We start from the raw sequence: 20,227 nt of genomic DNA on the forward strand, positions 1-20,227 counted from the left end.
GCAATGTATGATACATAAAGACATTTTAAGTTTGAAAAATCAGATGTTTTGCGCGAAGTGACAGTAGTACCCACCTCAACGCTTCGCTTATGAGGCGTGCAATAGTTACATTAATCATTGGTAGAGGCGCTGCAAGCTCTGTGTTTATGTGATAAGATGGCGGCCGCTGGCGAAAATTTAATTATTCGCAGTTAAAAACTTCATAATTCGTTTAATAACAATATGAAGAAAGTCATAGCAAAGAATTTACGACGGTTCGAGTACTATGGAAAATGTGGATATCTTATATGTATTGAAGAAAAAATGCGTCTTAAATAAAAAAATTTAAGACGCATTTTTTCTTTTAGGATATATATTTATATATCCTACTATAGTATTATAATTGTTTTTTAAAAAGCGATCCGCTTCTGGCACTCGCCGGCCGCTGCCGCGGCACGCTCGCTTTGCTCGCTCGGCTCGTGCGTTGTTTATCAAAGTCTAACCTAACCTAACCTAACTGTTTTTTATTGCAAAAACGATTCGCTTCTGGCATTCGCCGGCCGCTGCCGCGGCACTAACTTAAATGACATTAAACAAGTTTTTAGAATATTCTGATTTTTTTTAATATTTTATGGACTCTTTATATTTTATACGATCTGGCCAAATGTGGATGGCCAAATCGTAAAACGTTGACGATTTAACGATCTGATCAAACTATGTTGGCCATTTCATGAAATGCGACCATTTCGTGAAATGATCGATCATATCATGAAATGAGCAAATCTACGATATGGCCACGACATATACAGCGTGTTCATGAAAATTAGAGAGTTTATTTCGAGATTTATAGCATGAAATACATCGACATAGAGCCACTATACATTGTGATACATTTTCGATTAACCGGTTAGCGCAATGAAAATACAGGGCACGGGTTCAATGACCGCTACGTATGTGTAAAACTACACTTTACTAGTTATAAATAGTAAATAGTATTACTATCTATAAATATGGAGATCTTCATTGTGTTTCTCATGTAAATGGGTCAAATGTACGAATTAACAAATTAAATATATATTGATTGTAATACATCTTAAATGGGTGAGTATAAGCACTGATTTGCTCTTCTAAATACAGTTAGTAAAATATAAAGATGCTAAATCAGGACACCTCTCAGACACTCGGTGGTTTAAATAACCACCTTTTCAGTGGCTCAAAACTACACGTTCTTTCACGAAAGTGAAGGATTTCCGTATAATAGACATAAATAGAAGAGATCGATAACACTACGATGCATTTTAAATTTAATTTTATTTATAGAACAGATGGAAAGACAAAAATATACGACAAACGATATAGCATGTTCAAACGCAAACTTGAAAATTATACATACTCTATCAAAGATAAACCACTAGTATAACTTGAAGGTAACTTCAATAACAAGTATTATGTATTATTCAAACTATAATGAAATAAACAAAGATTGTTTAAATATTATTATACCACAAAATCTATATTCTCAAGTACATAAATACAGCTGTAAGACCACTTTACTCAGGTATGTAAATTTAATCAAAGGAATGCGCTGTCCGAATCCCTAATGCTGTGACCGATTCAATTCAGACATTCATTATAACTATAGATGAGGTATTGCTTTTATGACGATCCTCATTTTGATGGCTTTCAATGGGAAGCTGGGAATTATTTTATTAAAACACTAGCTGTTCCCCGCGATTTCACCCGCATTGTTCCGCTCCTGTTGGTCTTAGCGTGATGATATGTAGCATAGCCTTTCTCGATAAATGGGCTATCTAACACCGAAATAATTTTTCAAATTGGACCAGTAGTTCCCGAGATTAGCGCGTTCAAACAAACAAACAAACAATCAAACTCTTCAGCTTTATAATATTAGTAAGTATAGATTTAATGCTTTAGAAATAATTATTTTTAAGAAAAAAATATACCTTATAATTCGCCGTATAACTCAAAACCAGACTCAGCAATGGACGGTCTTAACGGTCACACGGAAGCTTCCAAATAAAAAAATACATCATCAAATTCGTTTCACCAAGTCGAAAGTTCTGAGGTAACAAACATCAAAAATTATATTCGACTTGACAACCTTCTCCTTTTTTTGAAGTCGGTTAAAAACTCAATCGAATATCACTTTATCGATATATTTAAATGTTGGTATATAACGTTTATAAAGGCCTTACAACTAAAAATCTTATATTTTTTACAAGCATTTCCATTTAAATTCTTCAAACTCTACAATAATCGTTAAAAGTAGACGCAGAGCAAAGAAAAGACATAATAGACGCGCTGGCATTTTAAGTGTGAAAAAAAACCTTTTATCGCGACTTGAAGTTTTGTAGGTTCTGTTATATAAACTCGTGATGGCATCCAATTGGTATTCCAGAATTTTTACAAAGGGACGAACTATGGAATGTGTATTGGGTTGTTTTTGAACGATTGTTTGGTTTTCAATCTATATTTTGCTCTAAATGTTGTTTCATTACATTCTTTTTACTATTAACAGTGTGGAGGAAGGAAGGTGGAATTCCTCCATCGAAAAAGGGAGGATCCTCGACCGGCTGTGAAGGCCCCCAATGAATGATGTCGGAAACTTGTATTTTAACAGTTATTTTAGTATTATTTGTCTATAAACAGTTTATAGGACAATAAAAAACAGTATCATGCAATTAGTAAGTACATACTTACTAACAAACACATTTAGGTACTGTATAGTATTATATTCTCTGTGTTCTATTTATGTACACATTAGAATCGGTGATTGTTTTATGAAGGAAAATAAGTACAGAAGCTTGAATTCTAACCATAAGAGAAAAACAAATGATCTGCTTAATTGTCGCTTGAATATAAATTAATAAAGACACCTTTCCATCCCAAAAATAGCCGAAACTTCGAGAATCAAACACCCACACAATACAGATGTCTCGCCTTTGATGGCGGAAAACAATTGAACTAATCTCATTAAACACGTCCTACTTACTGACTTACATAACTCAATCAGCGATGTCCCCATTATCGGCAAAAGTTCGCTAATCCACTCGTTAGCGATTGAGAAAGGAGACGGCACGGCGCCTTGTATCGTGGAAGCCGAATATAGGAAATGTTTGCATATAGGCCAGGGTTGTCGATTGCCCTATTTAGCGGTATTTTTAACGTAGTTTTTTAACGTTAGTTTCTTAGCCTACATTTCTTCCGCGCTAAGCCCTTTTTGATATGGGAAAAGCTCATGGGTTCTCGTCAACGACATGCTAATGTTATGAATTAATAATGCTAAATCGTAGGTTATTTCAGTTTTCACTTACGACAGACCGTCTTTTATGTGATAAATAACACTAAAAAGAAAGCAATATATCCTTTTTACTTTGTCGGCAATGGATATAGCCAAAGCGCGTTGAATTTCAGAATTATCGCACCAGTAGAAAGCTTCATTATTCCTGACATATTTTTAATTCCGGGTCTACGTGGAACAATGTAAAAGTTAGTGTTTGTGTTATGTTTCATCAATCACGCCTATCACTTAATCTGTTTGACATTTGGTACACAGTTTATGGCTATAAAATAACAGCGTCCATATACAAGTCCTCTTTACAGGGTGAAAATTAGAGACGCATTTAATTTATAAATAAATAAAATACTTGGTTTTAAAATTAAAGTTTGGCAACCCTAGGTCCAGAGAGACGAGAGTACTTAAGAAAATGGAATGTACAATAGCCTACGGAAAAAACGCGTTCAATAACATTTTTAAACATTTTTAACACCAAAAGTTCATTATAATGTCATAAATGCATACTCGAAGGATTTCACTCTTAAATTTCAAATAAAAAGAGATATTTATATCTTTGTTTTTATTAATATTTTATGGCAGAAGTTTTATGATACTCGTAATTTATTGCCGATCTACAAAACAGGGTAGAATGAATTATGCACACCGTAAAAGGCCGAATTTGGAAGAAATATTGATATATTTATATTTTAGAGTAGGTGTTCAATGTAATAACATTTTTATCATATCGTTTATGATACAAGTCAATAACTGCGTTAAAAACAACCGACTTCAAACTTGCAATTGCAACATTTACAAATACAGACAAAAATGCTCATAAAATAAAAACTACTGGGCCTATCCGAATAAAATTTTTATGGGACCAACTCGACACCATCCCGCATCGAACAAAAAAAGAATCACGTAAATCGGTTCAGAAACCACGGAGTAATCGGTGTACATACATAAAAAAAAAAAAAAAAAAACATACCGGCCGAATTGATAACCTCCTCCTTTTTTTTGAAGTCGGTTAAAAATATGTACCAAAAAGCTTGTTATGTCATTGTTATTAACATTCTCTAGGAAATCTCTAATAAACAACAGCCTTCACGAATAGTAATAAATATAACTGTTATGTGTGTATTACGCTAAGGAAAATTACGACTTTAAGAACGAGCTTGTATATTAAAGATTTTCTAACATCGCATTATACAGAATACACGAGTGTGTACTGCCCTTAACGCTTTGAAAAATGGCTTGTACGGTATTATGCAAAAGCGCAGTATGAATTAATGCGAGTGTGACATCGTTATATCTATTACATCACGGCTTTTGAAAATTGATTCCTTTTTGTTTATTTATCCCTATCTTTACATAAAATAGATACGTATATAAGAAAGTAGGTTTTTCCATGGAGCATTTTCCATTTGCATAATGCACTTCCGCTTTCAAAGACCAGCGTCGTTCTTGTAATATAGGCCATACATACTAACGTGATAATGAGCGTAACTTACAACATCGATAAGCTGGCTCAGTTTCAGCTTGATGCACACCCGCAGCACGTCAGTTGTGTTGACGACGGGGCGCACCAGTTTATTGTAGTTCGATAGCAGGTCATCGTAGAGGCGTTTCGCGTCAGGATTGCCAGCGGCGACGGCCCGGAGGCAGCAAGCCGCCAGCAACCAGACGAACGGAGCCATCAGCTCGACGGCATCGCGGCTGCCACGGCCGGGGCGCGGCGCGGTACTGACGGAGGTCAGAGGGTGAGATATAGCGACCCGTGACTGTTATAACGGTGGGAGTAGCTGTTATAACGCTATGAAATATCACTGTTATAACGCAGTTGTTGTTAGCAGTGATTTGAATGTCGTTTTGGTGCTAGAATAGTGTGTGAAGAGGATGGATCTTAAATAATAATTATTAGTTATATTGCAGCAGTAACGTTGTTCAGAATTTATATACAAGTTGAACCTCTCAATTGCTTTTAGATATCATTTCCTACTTTGAAATCTTGCAAGTTAAAGGACAAACAATATAATATAATTTATCTATAAATAGATAAAATACTAACAGTGTTGTATAGTGTGTGCTTATTTCAATAATAAATATGGCACAGATTTATTATCAAAACGAATATTGCTTGAAGTTCATATTTGTCTCAATTAAATGTGTCGCAGATTGAAGTTGTATTGTTGCAGTGTAAATATCATACGTTTGAAATCAATATATCCTGATATAAAAGTAACAGTGAAATATAACAGCACTCCGATAACAAAAGTAACAGTGACTTTAGTTGCACGTCTTCACTCATAGTAGTGGTCCCCCGCGCCCCCAAGCGAACGCCCCCGAACCGCCGAAGCGAATTCTTTCGCTTTTACTTTTAACTTTTGTAATAAATTTTATTGAGTTTTCCGGATCGGTTAGTCTTTTATGATTTTGCGTAAAAGCTTATTTTTCATTTTCACTGTAGGTAGGTATACTTAGTATGAAGATTTAAATAAAGGAATATTTTACAAATTGTTTTTCTTTGCTCATTAAGAATTATACGTAACTTTATATGAGGAGCATTTGACAACGTGATTATAATATTCCGGGTATTGAATAACATTGTTAAAACTCAGCCATTTAATTTATTCATATATAATAAAGTGTTTGATATCGTTTTGTATTAATTGCGCTAGCGAATTTAAGCATAGCGCGAAAAAATACTTTTTTTCAACATTTATTTAGGTAAACGAGCTTCCATATCGTAAACTGTATAATTTTTTATTTACTTATATTAGGTAGTGATACAGTGAGCTTACGAGTGTTACATCTTATTACATCTAATGGTGGACTGACGAGAGATAGGGTATAAAGTAATAGACTACAAGCCGGCATAGGAAAAAAATATGGGTCAATTGAACCACCAGGGGACATATCTAGAACGATAGAAGGCGTTGCGGAATAATGGATTAATGACACAGATGCCGTACATGGTCAAATGACCATATTTACCCCCGGTAACTCTCGGAAATTAAATAAAAATTCCGACTTTGTGGACCACCATTTTTGTACGGCACTGAGTGGTTTCTTATTATTTTTAATGGATCTATCGATGGTTAAGAATGCCGTACAAAAATACATGACCAAAATTTACCGAGTCTACCTGTACTTTTGAATTCTCATCTGCACTCAGTTGGACAGCTTACAAGTGACGGCATAGTGATGAATCTTATTATTTTATGCTCTTCTATCGTTCTATATATGTCCCCTGGTGGTTCATTTGACCCATATTTTTTTCCTATGCCGGCTTGTAGTCTATAACATAAGGTTCTATCTACCCATATATATACAATTGACTATAAGCCATGGACCTCTTCCAATTCGGCTTTCTATTTCAGGTTTAATTGCTCGTGATCACACAAGGCTTGTGTGTTGGCATTTGCATAGTTTTTTATACATCTTTACGAATATTATAAAGCTAGCGCGTTTATTTTAACAAGATTCTCAGAAACTACGATGTATTTGAATTGAAAAATGATTTTTCTTTTAGTCACTATTTATCAAATAAGGCTCTATCGCGCTTTAAGCTACGATAAATAGGAGAAAAATGTTGCAGAAAGTGCAGAAATGGGAAAGATCTGATGAAAGCGCATGAATTTGTGTTGGTCATCTTACTATAATACTTTTGCCTACTCCACTCGCCTATCATAATTTACAAACCATATTTTCGTCTCATATATTCATAGCATAGTGATCATAAGAGTAAAATATATATGTGTTATCATTTTATCATTTAAACTTCAAGTATCATTGTATTGTATTGCTAAATGTACATTATTAAATGTACCGAATTAAATGCACTAATATAATTGGCTGTAATTGTTCGGTAGCCGTGAACCGACCGTTGATATGGGAAACGAAGCGAGTAAAAATTAAACTGTTTTTCTTTTCAGTGACGGAATACGGACGTATGGGGCCCCAAATAATGTAAGAGTTCCTGTTTAGTATCTGTTTGAGAGTGAGACTAACAGAAATAATATAATAATGATAGTGTACAGAGAGAATTGTATGTCCATATAGGATTTATTGTCTATCAAATAATTTGATTTAAAATAATGTTATTAGCTACGGTAGCTTTCTAACAATGAAAGAAAAACAAATTTCTTTTTGAAGTCTGAAAACTTCAGTGCCTCCAAATATGGTGTATCTCATTTACAATCTAATATTTATTTATTTGTTTATTTTATTTATATATGTGCAATATTTCTTCTTATATGCATTAAAATATTATTTTGACTTGGTATAGGATTAAAAATTATAAATTACATACTACGTAGGCCGTAGGGCACCAACAACAGGCCCTAATACATAGCCTGATGCCGTATCTGGCCCTACGTCGAATGTTCGCCGTGAAATAGGGCACGATAAAAGCACAATTTTGTGGCTCGAAACGTACAGTCAGCAAAAAAAGTATTTGCTAAAAAAAATATTTTTCTATCCTTTCCGATTATACAATTAAGAAGTTTTATTTTTATGAAGGTTTTGAAAGCATATAGATTTTTTTTTGTCAAATATCGTTTTTACATTCGATTGGATTATTTGACTGCATATTTATCATTAAATTTATATAAAATATTTATCGAACTTTTCCATACAAATATTACAAAAATTTGAACATAATAATTTGCATACGAACCTATTTCCTTACCTAATATGAAACTCTATAATACTTCCTACCTATTTTGTTGTCGCTACTTCTAAGTCCATAAATATTCGTGACAGTTATCTTCTAAGCCACGTTAAATAAGGGACGTAACTATTTCGTTATATTATTTTTGTCACAAAAAGTTTTTGTAACAAAAACACATCATATTCACATTTGATATTATTATGCAAAAAGGGGATCATAAGATTATTTGATATTTCTATGTTATAAATAATTACTTTATGAAATACAGCAAAAGTTTTCATATAGTAGATAACGTATTCTGCCATTTAAATAAAACTTCTGAGTAAGGTTTTGTTTTCTACGCATGAAATAACGACTAATTTAGAAACATTATCCTACATTTAATTTTTAAATTACCAGATATTTATCTACTCATCCAATAATACATCTCCCGCTATCATATCAAAAAGAAAAAGTAAATCAGACGTCTAGCGCCCAATAAAAACTTTAATAATCAAGGATAGAGTCCAATACATCGATGTCCATTAGATCGAAGGATATTTGATGCTCTGTTTACACGTGGTTTAGTACTGGCTTACAGAACAAAGTACTTTTTGATTATTTTGTACTGGCAGAGATAGTTTACTGCTTTTATTAGTTATTAGTTAGATAGACCGTCAAATTTATATGGAATCGAGCATCACTATGGTTAAGATGGACAACGACAATGGAAGCTTATGGGAACAATAAACTGGATAGTTACGTAGTTCATGTTTATGTGTACCTACTTGTATATGAAATTTAGTTTTCTTTTTTGGTGTCAAAACATAAGTAGCAATTAATATATATACAGGAATGTGGAAATTTTACACAATAAATGCGTTTGCAAAAAGCTCATCTCGTCGTGTGTCTTCATAAACTGTCGTGTGTCTAAAGTGGGCTGGTAGTATTTAGTTTCATAAGAAAAAAAAACATTTTATAATCACTCCGCCACATCCAGATAATATTAAAGACATTCAGTTTTAAATAAATATTAAAGACATAATATTACAATAATATTAAAGACATTAAGTTCATAGTTCATACTATACTAAACTTTAGTAAAGCAGAATACTATTTCAAACATAAGTCAGTGAAGACTAAACACAAACGAACCCAGGAGACAAGGCCCGGGGATGCGGAAAGCCAATAACTGTACGCAATTTTACGGGAAACTCCTGAACGAGAAAATAAAACAACTCTTTAATCTTGTCGTGATTTTGGACCAAACTTTTCCCTTCTTTAATTATCGACTGCTTTGAAATTTTGTTTAAGACCAAATTTTGATGAACGCTTTTCTTTCTTGGGTATTATATTTCACACAACTACTTGCGTTGACACGCAGACAAACACAGATACTCGAGACTAATGAAAAAGCTGTATAATTATCGTAGAAGGAATTGAAATTCACAACATAAGGGCATCTAATTTGGCAGTGCAAAATTTTATTACAAAAAATCTTGTTTGTTTTTCATTTCTCATTCTCATTTCTCATACTAAAGGCACAACTTTTTAAAATATCTTATCTGATAGACTTACGCATTGAAACAACGGTGTACCATAAGAACTAAAGTATTCGTACAAAATCATACAAACACCTAATCCACTAAGCAAAATTCATCTAAATTCCTTTGTACCAACTACAGGAAGTTTGTACACCAAAAGCTTTGACATAATACAATGCTGATGTATGCGAATGGTATATTCAAATCCTGACTTATGTAACCGCATTAGCGGTAATCTGTTATTCAAATGTACACTTTGTCCCCGAATACATAATGGTTAGTTTACTGTGATGATGACTTTGTAGAAGAATTTGAAATTGAGACAGTGCTTGTTTTTAGTGCGAATTGCGCTTGTTTTTGCTAAATGGGTCATAAAGAATAGGGCTTCTGTGACTAACTAGTTTTATGCTATGTTTATAGATATAATAATTATATTGGATAAAGTTGGGTTACATTTACACTAATAAATATATTATGGACTAGATTTCCGCCCGCGGCTTCGCCCGCGTTTTCAAAGGAAAACCCGCATAGTTCCCGTTCCCGTGGGATTTCCGGGATAAAACCCATCCTATGTGTTTATCCAAGTTACCCTCTATATGTGTGCTAAATTTCATTGTAATCGGTTCAGTAGTTTTTACGTGAAAGAGTAACAAACATCCATACATCCATACATACAAACTTTCGCCTTTATAATAGTATTAAGATTAAGATAAGTATAAGTAGGCCAGATTTGCTATAATTCTCTTTCTATGTAAAAACTGTTCAGATCGTGCCGTGTGTGAAAAATACCCTGAAATATTTATTGATTTATTTGTATTTAAATAATTTTTAAATTGACGTGAATTATTATTTTCACTCATTCATGTCTAGAGATGATTTAAAATATTTTTTGTTACGCGAACGAAGCCGCAGGCATAAACTACTGTTTTTACAAAATTGAACACAGGCCCCTCTTACTGCGAATATCCTGAATCTAGAACTGAAACAAGTTTCGTTTCATTGCAAAGAATCATAGTGCTTGCTTGTAGTTCACGTGGAAATGTATAGATGGCGTTGAATCTAATAATAGGTAGTAGGTCAATTAAATCCATGTCCAGATCAGAGTCATTACACGCTTTATATTAGCTTCACCTGTATGTTTGTATGTTTGTAACCGACTTCTTTGGGCGCGATTTTGACCCACTTTAAACGGCCAGATTTCGTTCAAACTTTGTAGATTTATTGAGGACCGATGACAATACACTAATTTGATAAAATTTTCTATTTTTTAGTTCGGTTTTCTATAAAAAGCGTGTTTTTTAGTTTTTTTTAACTATTATTATTTTATGTTACAGACGAACTTATTATGTGAAAAATATTAATACCCATATCATGTCTAAAAATAAAAAACTACCTAGTTAAGTACAACTAATAATTTTTTATAGATGTTGATCAAGGCCCAAGTGTGTTAAATACTTAATTAATATTTTCAGCGAATACGTTTTATAAAATAACTATGTACTACTATTTTTATTTTTTAACATTGTTTGTTTGGATTGGAAGAATGAAAAAGCAAGCAATTCCCGGACGTGGCTAGTGAATTTTCGAAAATATTTAAATGCAGTTTTATTTATTTAAAAAAAAAATGTTGTGTGGTTTTATGAAACCACGGTAAAAGTGAAACTGTTCGAACGGTTCCGAACACTGCTTTGTGTAGCGCATGTCGCGTGACGGTCGGCTGCCGAGTAGGTATACCTACTCAAAAAGTTTGAGACGATGTAATAAAAGTTTCACTTTAATAACAGAATGTTTACTTTCGCAAAATATGCCATCTCCACTATTTCAAATACTTTTCCCTTATCCCATACAAAGTTTTCATCCTATAATATATTCAGAAGCGAACAAAGCCACTGCATCAGCTAGTATAATGTAAGTCACGTTCCTTGTAGCATTTGATTGATTGATTCTTTTATTCAGGATTTATTCCACCAAGGCCTCCCTCTTGGGTAATGAAATGTACTTCTTACATGTATAAATAGGTACTATTATTTATAGGATTTGGGAAAGAAATGTTTGAAATTCTCCTTTTTGTACTCGTCTAGTTCACCGCGTTTTGAAAAACGTTTTTGCGTATAATTTATTCTCTACCAATAAATTTTTCACCAATTCTCTTCAGTATTTTGGCATACACATAAAATACTGGAACGTTTATCTTCAATTTTACTTTTCTTGTCACTCGTAAAACACACCAAAACTCAACAACAAAGTAAAAGTGGTGAAAATTAATTGAATTTCATAAATATATATTTTAAAATATGTGAACAAAAAAAAACCTTATAAAATAGTATACCCCGCATTAAATGAAAAGGTACGGTCTACGATAAAATGTAAAATTCTTCGTCTTTGCCACCATATTCTTTTCAAAGTAATAATTGAGAAGGATAATATGGTGAAGTAACTTGTAGTAGTTGGATTATTTGTGGATAATTAATAAAAATATACAAACCTTGTCTTTATATTTTGCTTCTTTCGGGATTAATCAATTCCCCAAGTTTATGTCAAACATGCAAAAACTTCCCCTGTCCTTAATGTGTGCAATAAAAAAGTTTTATATTCACCATATAAATGGAATTGTATTGTAAATTCTGGCTTATGGGTCTCGTATTGCTTCTCTGCTTCTTTGTTTATTCGGATGTCTGCTATGTTATATGTTTATCTGTTTTACTACAGCATAACTGCAAAACAAATGAGCATCTATCATTAACATTTTCTTTATAATAAAGCAACCTATCATTATTTTAATCGACACTTAATTAATTTTCAACTCTTTTATTTTCACCGTTTCTCTTTTTTGTTCTGATTATGTGTTTTGCGGACAAGAAACGTAAAATTGAAGATAATCGTTCCAATTTTTTTCATATGTATTTTGATAATAATAATTTATCTTCTAATCTTCAATGAAATAAGCCGTATTTTTTAATCTTTTGGACTTCAATGTATACAAATTTAATACACATGATCACGCATATTACATATTTTTTAATTTTCCCTATAAATGAATAAGTAGAAGAGAGTCTTATCCTCCAGATATCATATGAAACACGAACAAAGCCATGGTTTGAATCTTGTATAGCCGGTAGCCGCGACATGTGAGCGCACTGCGCAAAAGTCTAATTCCATTACTTCCCATATAGTACAATGTTTAAAATATTGGCTAAGTGCTGTTATGCAGAAAACCTGTTCCGTATGCATATTTTATTATTTTTCATATCAAACAAATTTTGAAAAATATATGGAAATATATCAAGGATTACCTAAGGATATCAACTTAAAACATGAAGGAGAAAAACATTGCATAATACCTACATACTATTATAATCCCAGAATCCATTCTATGAACAAAATATTTAAATGTCATCCATACAAATATTATAAATGAGAAGTAACTCTGTCTGTCTGTCTGTTACTCAATCACGCCTTAACTACTGAACTAATTTGCATGAAATTTGGTATAGAGATATTTTGATACCCGAGAAAGGACATAGGCTACTTTTTACCCCGGGACATAGGAAAGGTTTTATTCCGGAAATCCCACGGGAACGGGAACTATGCGGGTTTTTCTTTGACTGCACGGGCGATGCCGCGGGTGGAAAGCTAGTATACTATAAATAAATATTAGGTACCAAACCCAAATTTACAGTTTATACTATTTTTATTCAAATCCAAATAAAAGCAAAATAAACAGCATAATCTCACCTTTTAATTTTTTTTGTTTAACCAAAAGACGAGAAGCCACGACGACCTAATATAATTTATTATAAAAGATGAAGGTAGTTTTAATAAATAATTATTTTTAGTAGGTACCTGTTTTGGTGTGCAACATTGTAGTTTGACCGCGACTTCTATCGCAGTATGTTCGAAATTAGACACTTCCGCGTCGGTAACTAAAAATGGAAGAATCATTTAATAAAACCGGTGTCTTGTGTGATTACTATCAACGTAAATGGATAATATAATAGTGTAAATTTTTATGTATAAAACGTATCTTTTATATGTTTTCGAAGTTAGGTGTATCTTTAAAATAATTATTATCTCAATACAAACAGTGTAAATATATAGTATATATGACTAAGCTAGTCTACTCAATAGTCTTGCTTTAAAATGACAGGTATTTTTAATATTAATTAAAATAAAGAAAAGAAATAAGTGTGGTTATGTACCTACAGGTTCTTCTCTAAAATAATATGACACAAACATAAATAGAAAGTACAAAATTCTGTGACTCTCAAGCAATGAAATAAAACAATGAGAAAAAATTAAAGTCAAAGAAAGATTATTTTGAATTTTAAATCCATTTAACAAAGCTCTTCAAGACTAAGTTAAATCTGAATAACTGTTAAATATTTATAATGATATATTTGTTCAATAACTTTAAATTGATTTTTCAACATTCTGGGAAGTCAAGGTTCGTTAATTCATTAATTTGTCGAGAACATGAAAACACTTAACGTACCAATTTCTCTGAAAATATCGATCTATCTAGAACATTAAGTCCTATAATTTTCCTTCGAAAGCAGTCATCGACTTGTTTTAATTTATGTACGTACTAAAAGAATTAGTAAACAATGAAAATCCTATTGAAAGTAAGTACGTACCTACTATATTTATATGCCGGTCCTATGTCTTGTATTATTTACTTGCGGTCCGCCCGGGCTTCACCGAGTAGTAGTTAGTTAAAGTATTTTCTGCTTATATAATGACCAATCATAAAACGAAACAGACGAAATCTCAGCGAATAATTCTTATAATATGAATGATTCACTTTCTTTAGTTTCTTAGTATAATTTTAAAAACTGACGGTTTACCAATTTACCTGCACATCGCTAAAAATTCACTAGTAGGAACTTCTTATCGGCGTACGTTTTCATAATTGAATTACGGGGACTATCAATCAATCTAATAGAGTCTTTATTGGATGCCTTGGATTTCGCAAAAGCGTCCCACTTTAATCCCATTTACAAGTAAAGTGGTCCCACGGGCCTCCACGTTTTTCAAGCACAAGTTTACTATGCTTCATAAACTCGAAAACATTTGCATTGGAAACGCGTCCAGTAACAATGCGTATACTCTTCCTATTCGGCCTGTCTTTCGTAGTAATCATGAGTATTTTATGCAGCGAAGATTCGGAGGAGCAAAGTTTGCTGCGGAACTTCGAGGATAATCTATTTTTGTGGAGATCGAAAAGGGAACTTGACCGTTTCAACAGGACCGAGTCGAATAGTACTTTAAGGCATAGGAAACTCCTGGAGAGTTTCAAGATAAGATGGCCGGTGTCGAGATGGCGCGAGTTCAAATATTTCACAGACGATTACTTGGACCTGATAAATGAACATTGGCTGCAATTTTCGCCGCCGTATGAAGGTGTTCAGAAGTTCTTGGGAGCCGTCTATGTGCTGTTCTCGACGGTCGGCTGTTGGGGGAATATTATGGTCCTTTTGATGTATTTCAAGTAAGTAAAATAAAAAAACTTAGAAAGTAGAATTAGACTAGAAAACTTTTACTTAAATCTCGGAATATTTTTCACAACAGTAGGTATTATAACAATAGCGACTAATAAAGTAGATAGCAAACATTATTCAAGACTAAAAGATAATTTGAAATTCAGAAGTCCTATAATTCTATAAACTGTATAATTCACATAAGAAAAATTTGAAACCAATGAATGCTATTCAAAAATCGTCAAAGATGCATGTTTCTTCCAATTTTTTTCTAAACAGGTGATCCGTCTACTTTATCTTACCAAACAAGTACACTTATTTTTATTGTTTTGGCAGAAGTCTTACTTAGAACTACTACATCTGAACTATAATGCCTGTACCTACATATTTTTCACAATAGCCTGCTTAAAATATCAAGGACGGTCAAACGTTATCTTGTTACTAGGCAAGTCGGGAGATTTATATGGCAAAACTTTTGTTAAAACGTCAATTTCATACTCCGTTTAATGTTCATAAATGTTTCAAAGCAATCGGCTTAGAAACAGAATCAATAAGAGAAGAATTGTTTTTTGTATCTCCCATAATAATTGTTTGGAAGCTACGGGAATCCTTTGAGAATAAATTGGTTTAGAATTGCTCACTTCAATCCAGTAGAAAACGTTTTATATGCAAAATATTTCATAAAAGCGAAGAAAATTAAATAGGAGCTGCTGTCACTGGGCCATTTCATGTCCACATTTAATGGGGTAAACTTTTTGTTAGATAGGAACCCAACAATCGACTTTTTTTAAATCTATTTAGGTCTCAAATTCACTTGGAAATTTTTCCAAAACGAAAAAGTTGTGTAATATCATGGACCAATATAGATTATATTGGTAATGGTCCATGGTAATATCTAGGTAAGTTCGGTATTTTAAGTTGTATAATTATTACAAACTAATATTGAATAACAGGCAATACACGACAATATACCCAACACACACCAAACACCATAGACCCAATTTTTTTAATTTGTAACCCACCTCACAGACATCTTGATTTTGTAAATGTAACTCAAATATAAGGTTAAATATAAAACAGGTATTCTTACATGAATCCGATATTCTTAACCAAAAATAGAAAATAATTACACCTGTTATATTTTGAAACACTCATGCAAAAGGGCGGATTTTTCCTTTATTTTTCCAGGGAAAAAATTACGGAACGGAAAATAAGACTGAAAATTTGAGTTTATTTTAAAACGTCTACGTTTTATGAGTATTGTAATAAATTGTTAATGTTATGCTTAGTATTCAAATGTATTAATTTTCTTAGTAATATTAACTTAAAATAAAAACGGTTAGGTATGTCGATATAAACTCAAAGAGGATATGTATTTTATTGTTCGGTACGAGTTAGTTCGAGTTTTTTAGAGGTTATCTGTATAGTATATCGCTTTTTTTACTTGTTTTAACTTCCCTATTACGATCAATCAACAATTAATAGGTATTCTGTTCCTACGCAATCATCACAAAGGCTCTAAATAGCCGTTCGTTGGTCCCGTTTCCCAGCGTATGTATATTTCTTTAATGTTGCTTTCCTTATAACGAAGCTTTCTCCGTTTATTAGCTAATAGGTATTATACACTTTCCAACTGTTACAAATTTGTATTTATTAACAAACTAAACACTTCAAATAAGGTTAAAAATAATAATTCTAAACAATACACTTCTATTCTTCAGCATTTCGCCTAACCGAGGTACTTGACCCGACGAAACGTTTAACAAATTAAATTCGTTTATATCGAAGCTTCTAAGGCCAAATTGTATCATTAGACAATTTTGAGATACTGATAGCGCTGATATATCGTTATCTATTAAGGATAAGGGACGAAATATTGTCATCAATAGCGACAACAAAGGTATTGTGAAGCTTGCTTAAGGGGGCGCATAAAGCAAAATAACCAATCTTCTATTAGATGATACGTGTAATATGCAAGACCAAATCTAAAAAATAAAATATATATCAAACTAGATGATATGTTCAACGATTCTGTTTAATCAAAAACATAAAATATTAAAATTTACTCGATAAAAAAAAATCACCAAGTTAGCTCTAATTTTCACACTTTTACGTTTTCTACTTGACATGGTAATACTTATTATGATTTTTTTTTCATAAACAATTATATTAAAACATTTGCAAGATATTTGTCAGAGCATTTTGTGTAATTACTTTTAGTTTTGGTTTTATCTGCGATAAACCACTTTTGGCGCTCTTTTTTTCTCGAGATAAACGTTTGATTTTGTCACGATAAAAGTGGTTTATCGCAGATAAAACCAAAACTAAAAGTAATTACACAAAATGCTCTGACAAATATCTTGCAAATGTTTTAATATAATTGTTTATGAAAAAAAAATCATAATAAGTATTACCATGTCAAGTAGAAAACGTAAAAGTGTGAAAATTAGAGCTAACTTGGTGATTTTTTTTTATCGAGTAAATTTTAACATTTTATATTTTTGATTAAACAGAATCGTTGAACATATCATCTAGTTTGATATATATTTTATTTTTTAGATTTGGTCTTGCATATTACACGTATCATCTAATAGAAGATTGGTTATTTTGCTTTATGCGCCCCCTTAACTGCAAGTGTTCACGTGACGGAGGTGAAAAATATAGGGATGTTTACTTTATCTACAGTAAGGCCACAGACTAATAATAATATACTACGTATGTAAGGCTCTTTGTTACCCGACTGCGAAAGAAGGAGTTAGTTTTTACAAGTGTTTGTATGATTGTAATTTTATTTGGCAAGCCCGACAGACCAAATCGCTAGTTGTAATCATCAGAATAATGGTTGTGAACATAAGCTATTTAAATTAGCTGCCGGTTTTTTGTGTCCATCATTATTTATCCCGCAGTTACGAACATGCAAAACTACCATTAAATTTGTAAAGTTTTTCTTCGTTCACATTGAATATTAGCCTAACAGAGTACAAAGTTTTATCTCCTCTTAAATAAGTTTATAATTATAACTAACCAATTAAATTCTTAAATAACTTAAAGTTCATATGTATGCCGCTTGATTAGTTAAATAGGTACTTACTTATTGGGAGAAGTCATTACATATTCATTTATGCGTAAATATGGCGAATACTAAAAAGGCTGAGCTTTTAAAAACATATCTCATATTACAATAAGGATATCGAATACAAGTTGAAAAGCGTCGTAGATTTATCACCGTGGGTGGAAAATAACAAAGGATACATTTTACAGTCGAGTCTTGTTTCTCTTCGGTTTTTTAATAAAGCTACCTGATACTAATGTGTATATAACTATATATAATGTACCTATTTGTAATTTTTGTCAAATGTAGGTAATTTGACAACAATGTATGTAAAAGTATAAGTCATACAGTAATTGTAATGCTTAGAATACATATATAAATATAATATATAAACTGACATATATATGTATTCTAATTTGTAATGAAGTAAAATGTGTACCTACTTACCTAAATCTATTATCCTTTTAATTACTCAGACACATTATATTCAAACAAATTTCCATCTCTTTAACAATATTAGAGCTTCTTAGCTTCATATTGTCTATTGCTATTACCACAAAGTGTTAATTATTTGATTCTCTATAAAATACCACGTTTAATTTAAATAACAATTGAAAATGGAACGATAAAATATACAGGGTGTCCCAAAAAGTAGTGATGAACGGAAGCTGGGAGGTAGAGGACCAAGAGGGCTATCCGAATCACCCCCATGTGTGTTATGCGATTTTTTGTATTTTCGGAGTTATTACATTTTTTTCAATTTTTCATCTATCGCCGAGTACGATGAGATTTTTATTTATGGTGACGTGAATTATTGCGCTAGATGCTTGTTTTTTTTTGTGTGCTAAGCTGAAAGATAGGCCAATTCAGTATGGTAACATTTACTATCGTTAGATCTTCGAATGGAATAAAAAAAAGAATTAAATGCCAAGAAAGATAAAATTACCCAGTATGTTCATAACTTCAAGGGCCCATAAAAAAATAAAATCACATAAAAAAGGTTTTCCATTTGGCTTTTAAAAACTTGCTCTATCGATCAGGTAGCCACCATAAAAATTTCATTTTATTATTCTGAAGGCTTCAATCGAAAAATTGAAATCTAAATGTGGTAAGTGCAAAATTTTTATTAACATGATGATCATTAAAACCAATAAATAGGTGTTTAATTACCAGAATTTTTTTAAATAGCCCCGCTGTTGCTCAGTGCAAGTGCGACATCACCGTAAAAAGTTGTCTTTTAAATGTCTGAATGCTTTTTTATCACTTTTAATGGTTTCTTCTGCTACTATGAATTTCCGGGTTATTTCGTCCAAATTGGGGCATTCTCTCAAGTAGCCGAGGTCTTTTTAGTATCCCCATTGAAAAAAAATCAATGGGGTTTATTCGAGGGACCGTGGAGGCCAGGCTTTAAAGCAGGCGTCACCGGCGCATGCGCAGGCTGCAACGACCAATCCATCTTTCAGGGTATTTTTGCCCTTTAGCCTGGCCTCCACGGTCTCCGGACATAAACCCTATTGAATTTTTTCCGTGGGGATACTACAAAGACGAGAGACTGCCACAATTTGGACGAAATAACCCGGAAATTCATAGTAGCAGAAGAAACCATTAAAAATGATAAAAGAGCATTCAGACATTAAAAAGACAACTTTTTACGGTGATGTCGCACTTGCATTGAGCAACAGCGGGGCTATTTAAAAAAAATTCATTTTTAAACACCTATTTATTGGTTTTAATAATCATCATGTTAATAAAAATTTTGCACTTACCACATTTAGATTTCAATTTTTCGATTGAAGCCTTCAGAATAATAAAATGAAATTTTTAAGGTAGCTACCTGATCGATAGAGCAAGTTTTTAAAAGCCAAATGGAAAACCTTTTTTATGTGATTTTATTTTTTTATGGGCCCTTGAAGTTATGAACATACTGGGTAATTTTATCTTTCATAGCATTTAATTCTTTTTTTTATTCCATTCGAAGATCTAACGATAGTAAATGTTACCATACTGAATTGGCCTATCTTTCAGCTTAGCACACAAAAAAAAAACAAGCATCTAGCGCAATAATTCACGTCACCATAAATAAAAATCTCATCGTACTCGGCGATAGATGAAAAATTGAAAAAAATGTAATAACTCCGAAAATACGAAAAATCGCATAACACACATGGGGGTGATTCGGATAGCCCTCTAAGTCCTCTACCTCCCAGCTTCAGTATATCACTACTT

At 32.5% G+C, this 20,227-nt stretch overlaps 1 protein-coding gene across 1 annotated transcript in view; it reads right to left on the minus strand.

The window, feature by feature from the left end:
• Positions 1–4,974, minus strand: part of nAChRalpha4 (nicotinic acetylcholine receptor alpha4) — a 63,327-nt gene extending 58,353 nt beyond the window's left edge. The window contains exon 1 of the mRNA XM_090106705.1: positions 4,789–4,974. Coding sequence (XP_089962831.1) covers positions 4,789–4,974 — 186 coding nt within the window. The remainder of the gene's footprint in view (positions 1–4,788) is intronic.
• Between the last annotated feature and the right edge of the window lie 15,253 nt (positions 4,975–20,227).

The sequence above is a fragment of the Colias eurytheme genome, chromosome 10 (assembly GCF_061535395.1).
Source record: "Colias eurytheme isolate Ceu_HAF_F1 chromosome 10, ilColEury1 Martin Lab GWU primary, whole genome shotgun sequence".
Lineage (NCBI taxonomy): Eukaryota > Metazoa > Arthropoda > Insecta > Lepidoptera > Pieridae > Colias > Colias eurytheme.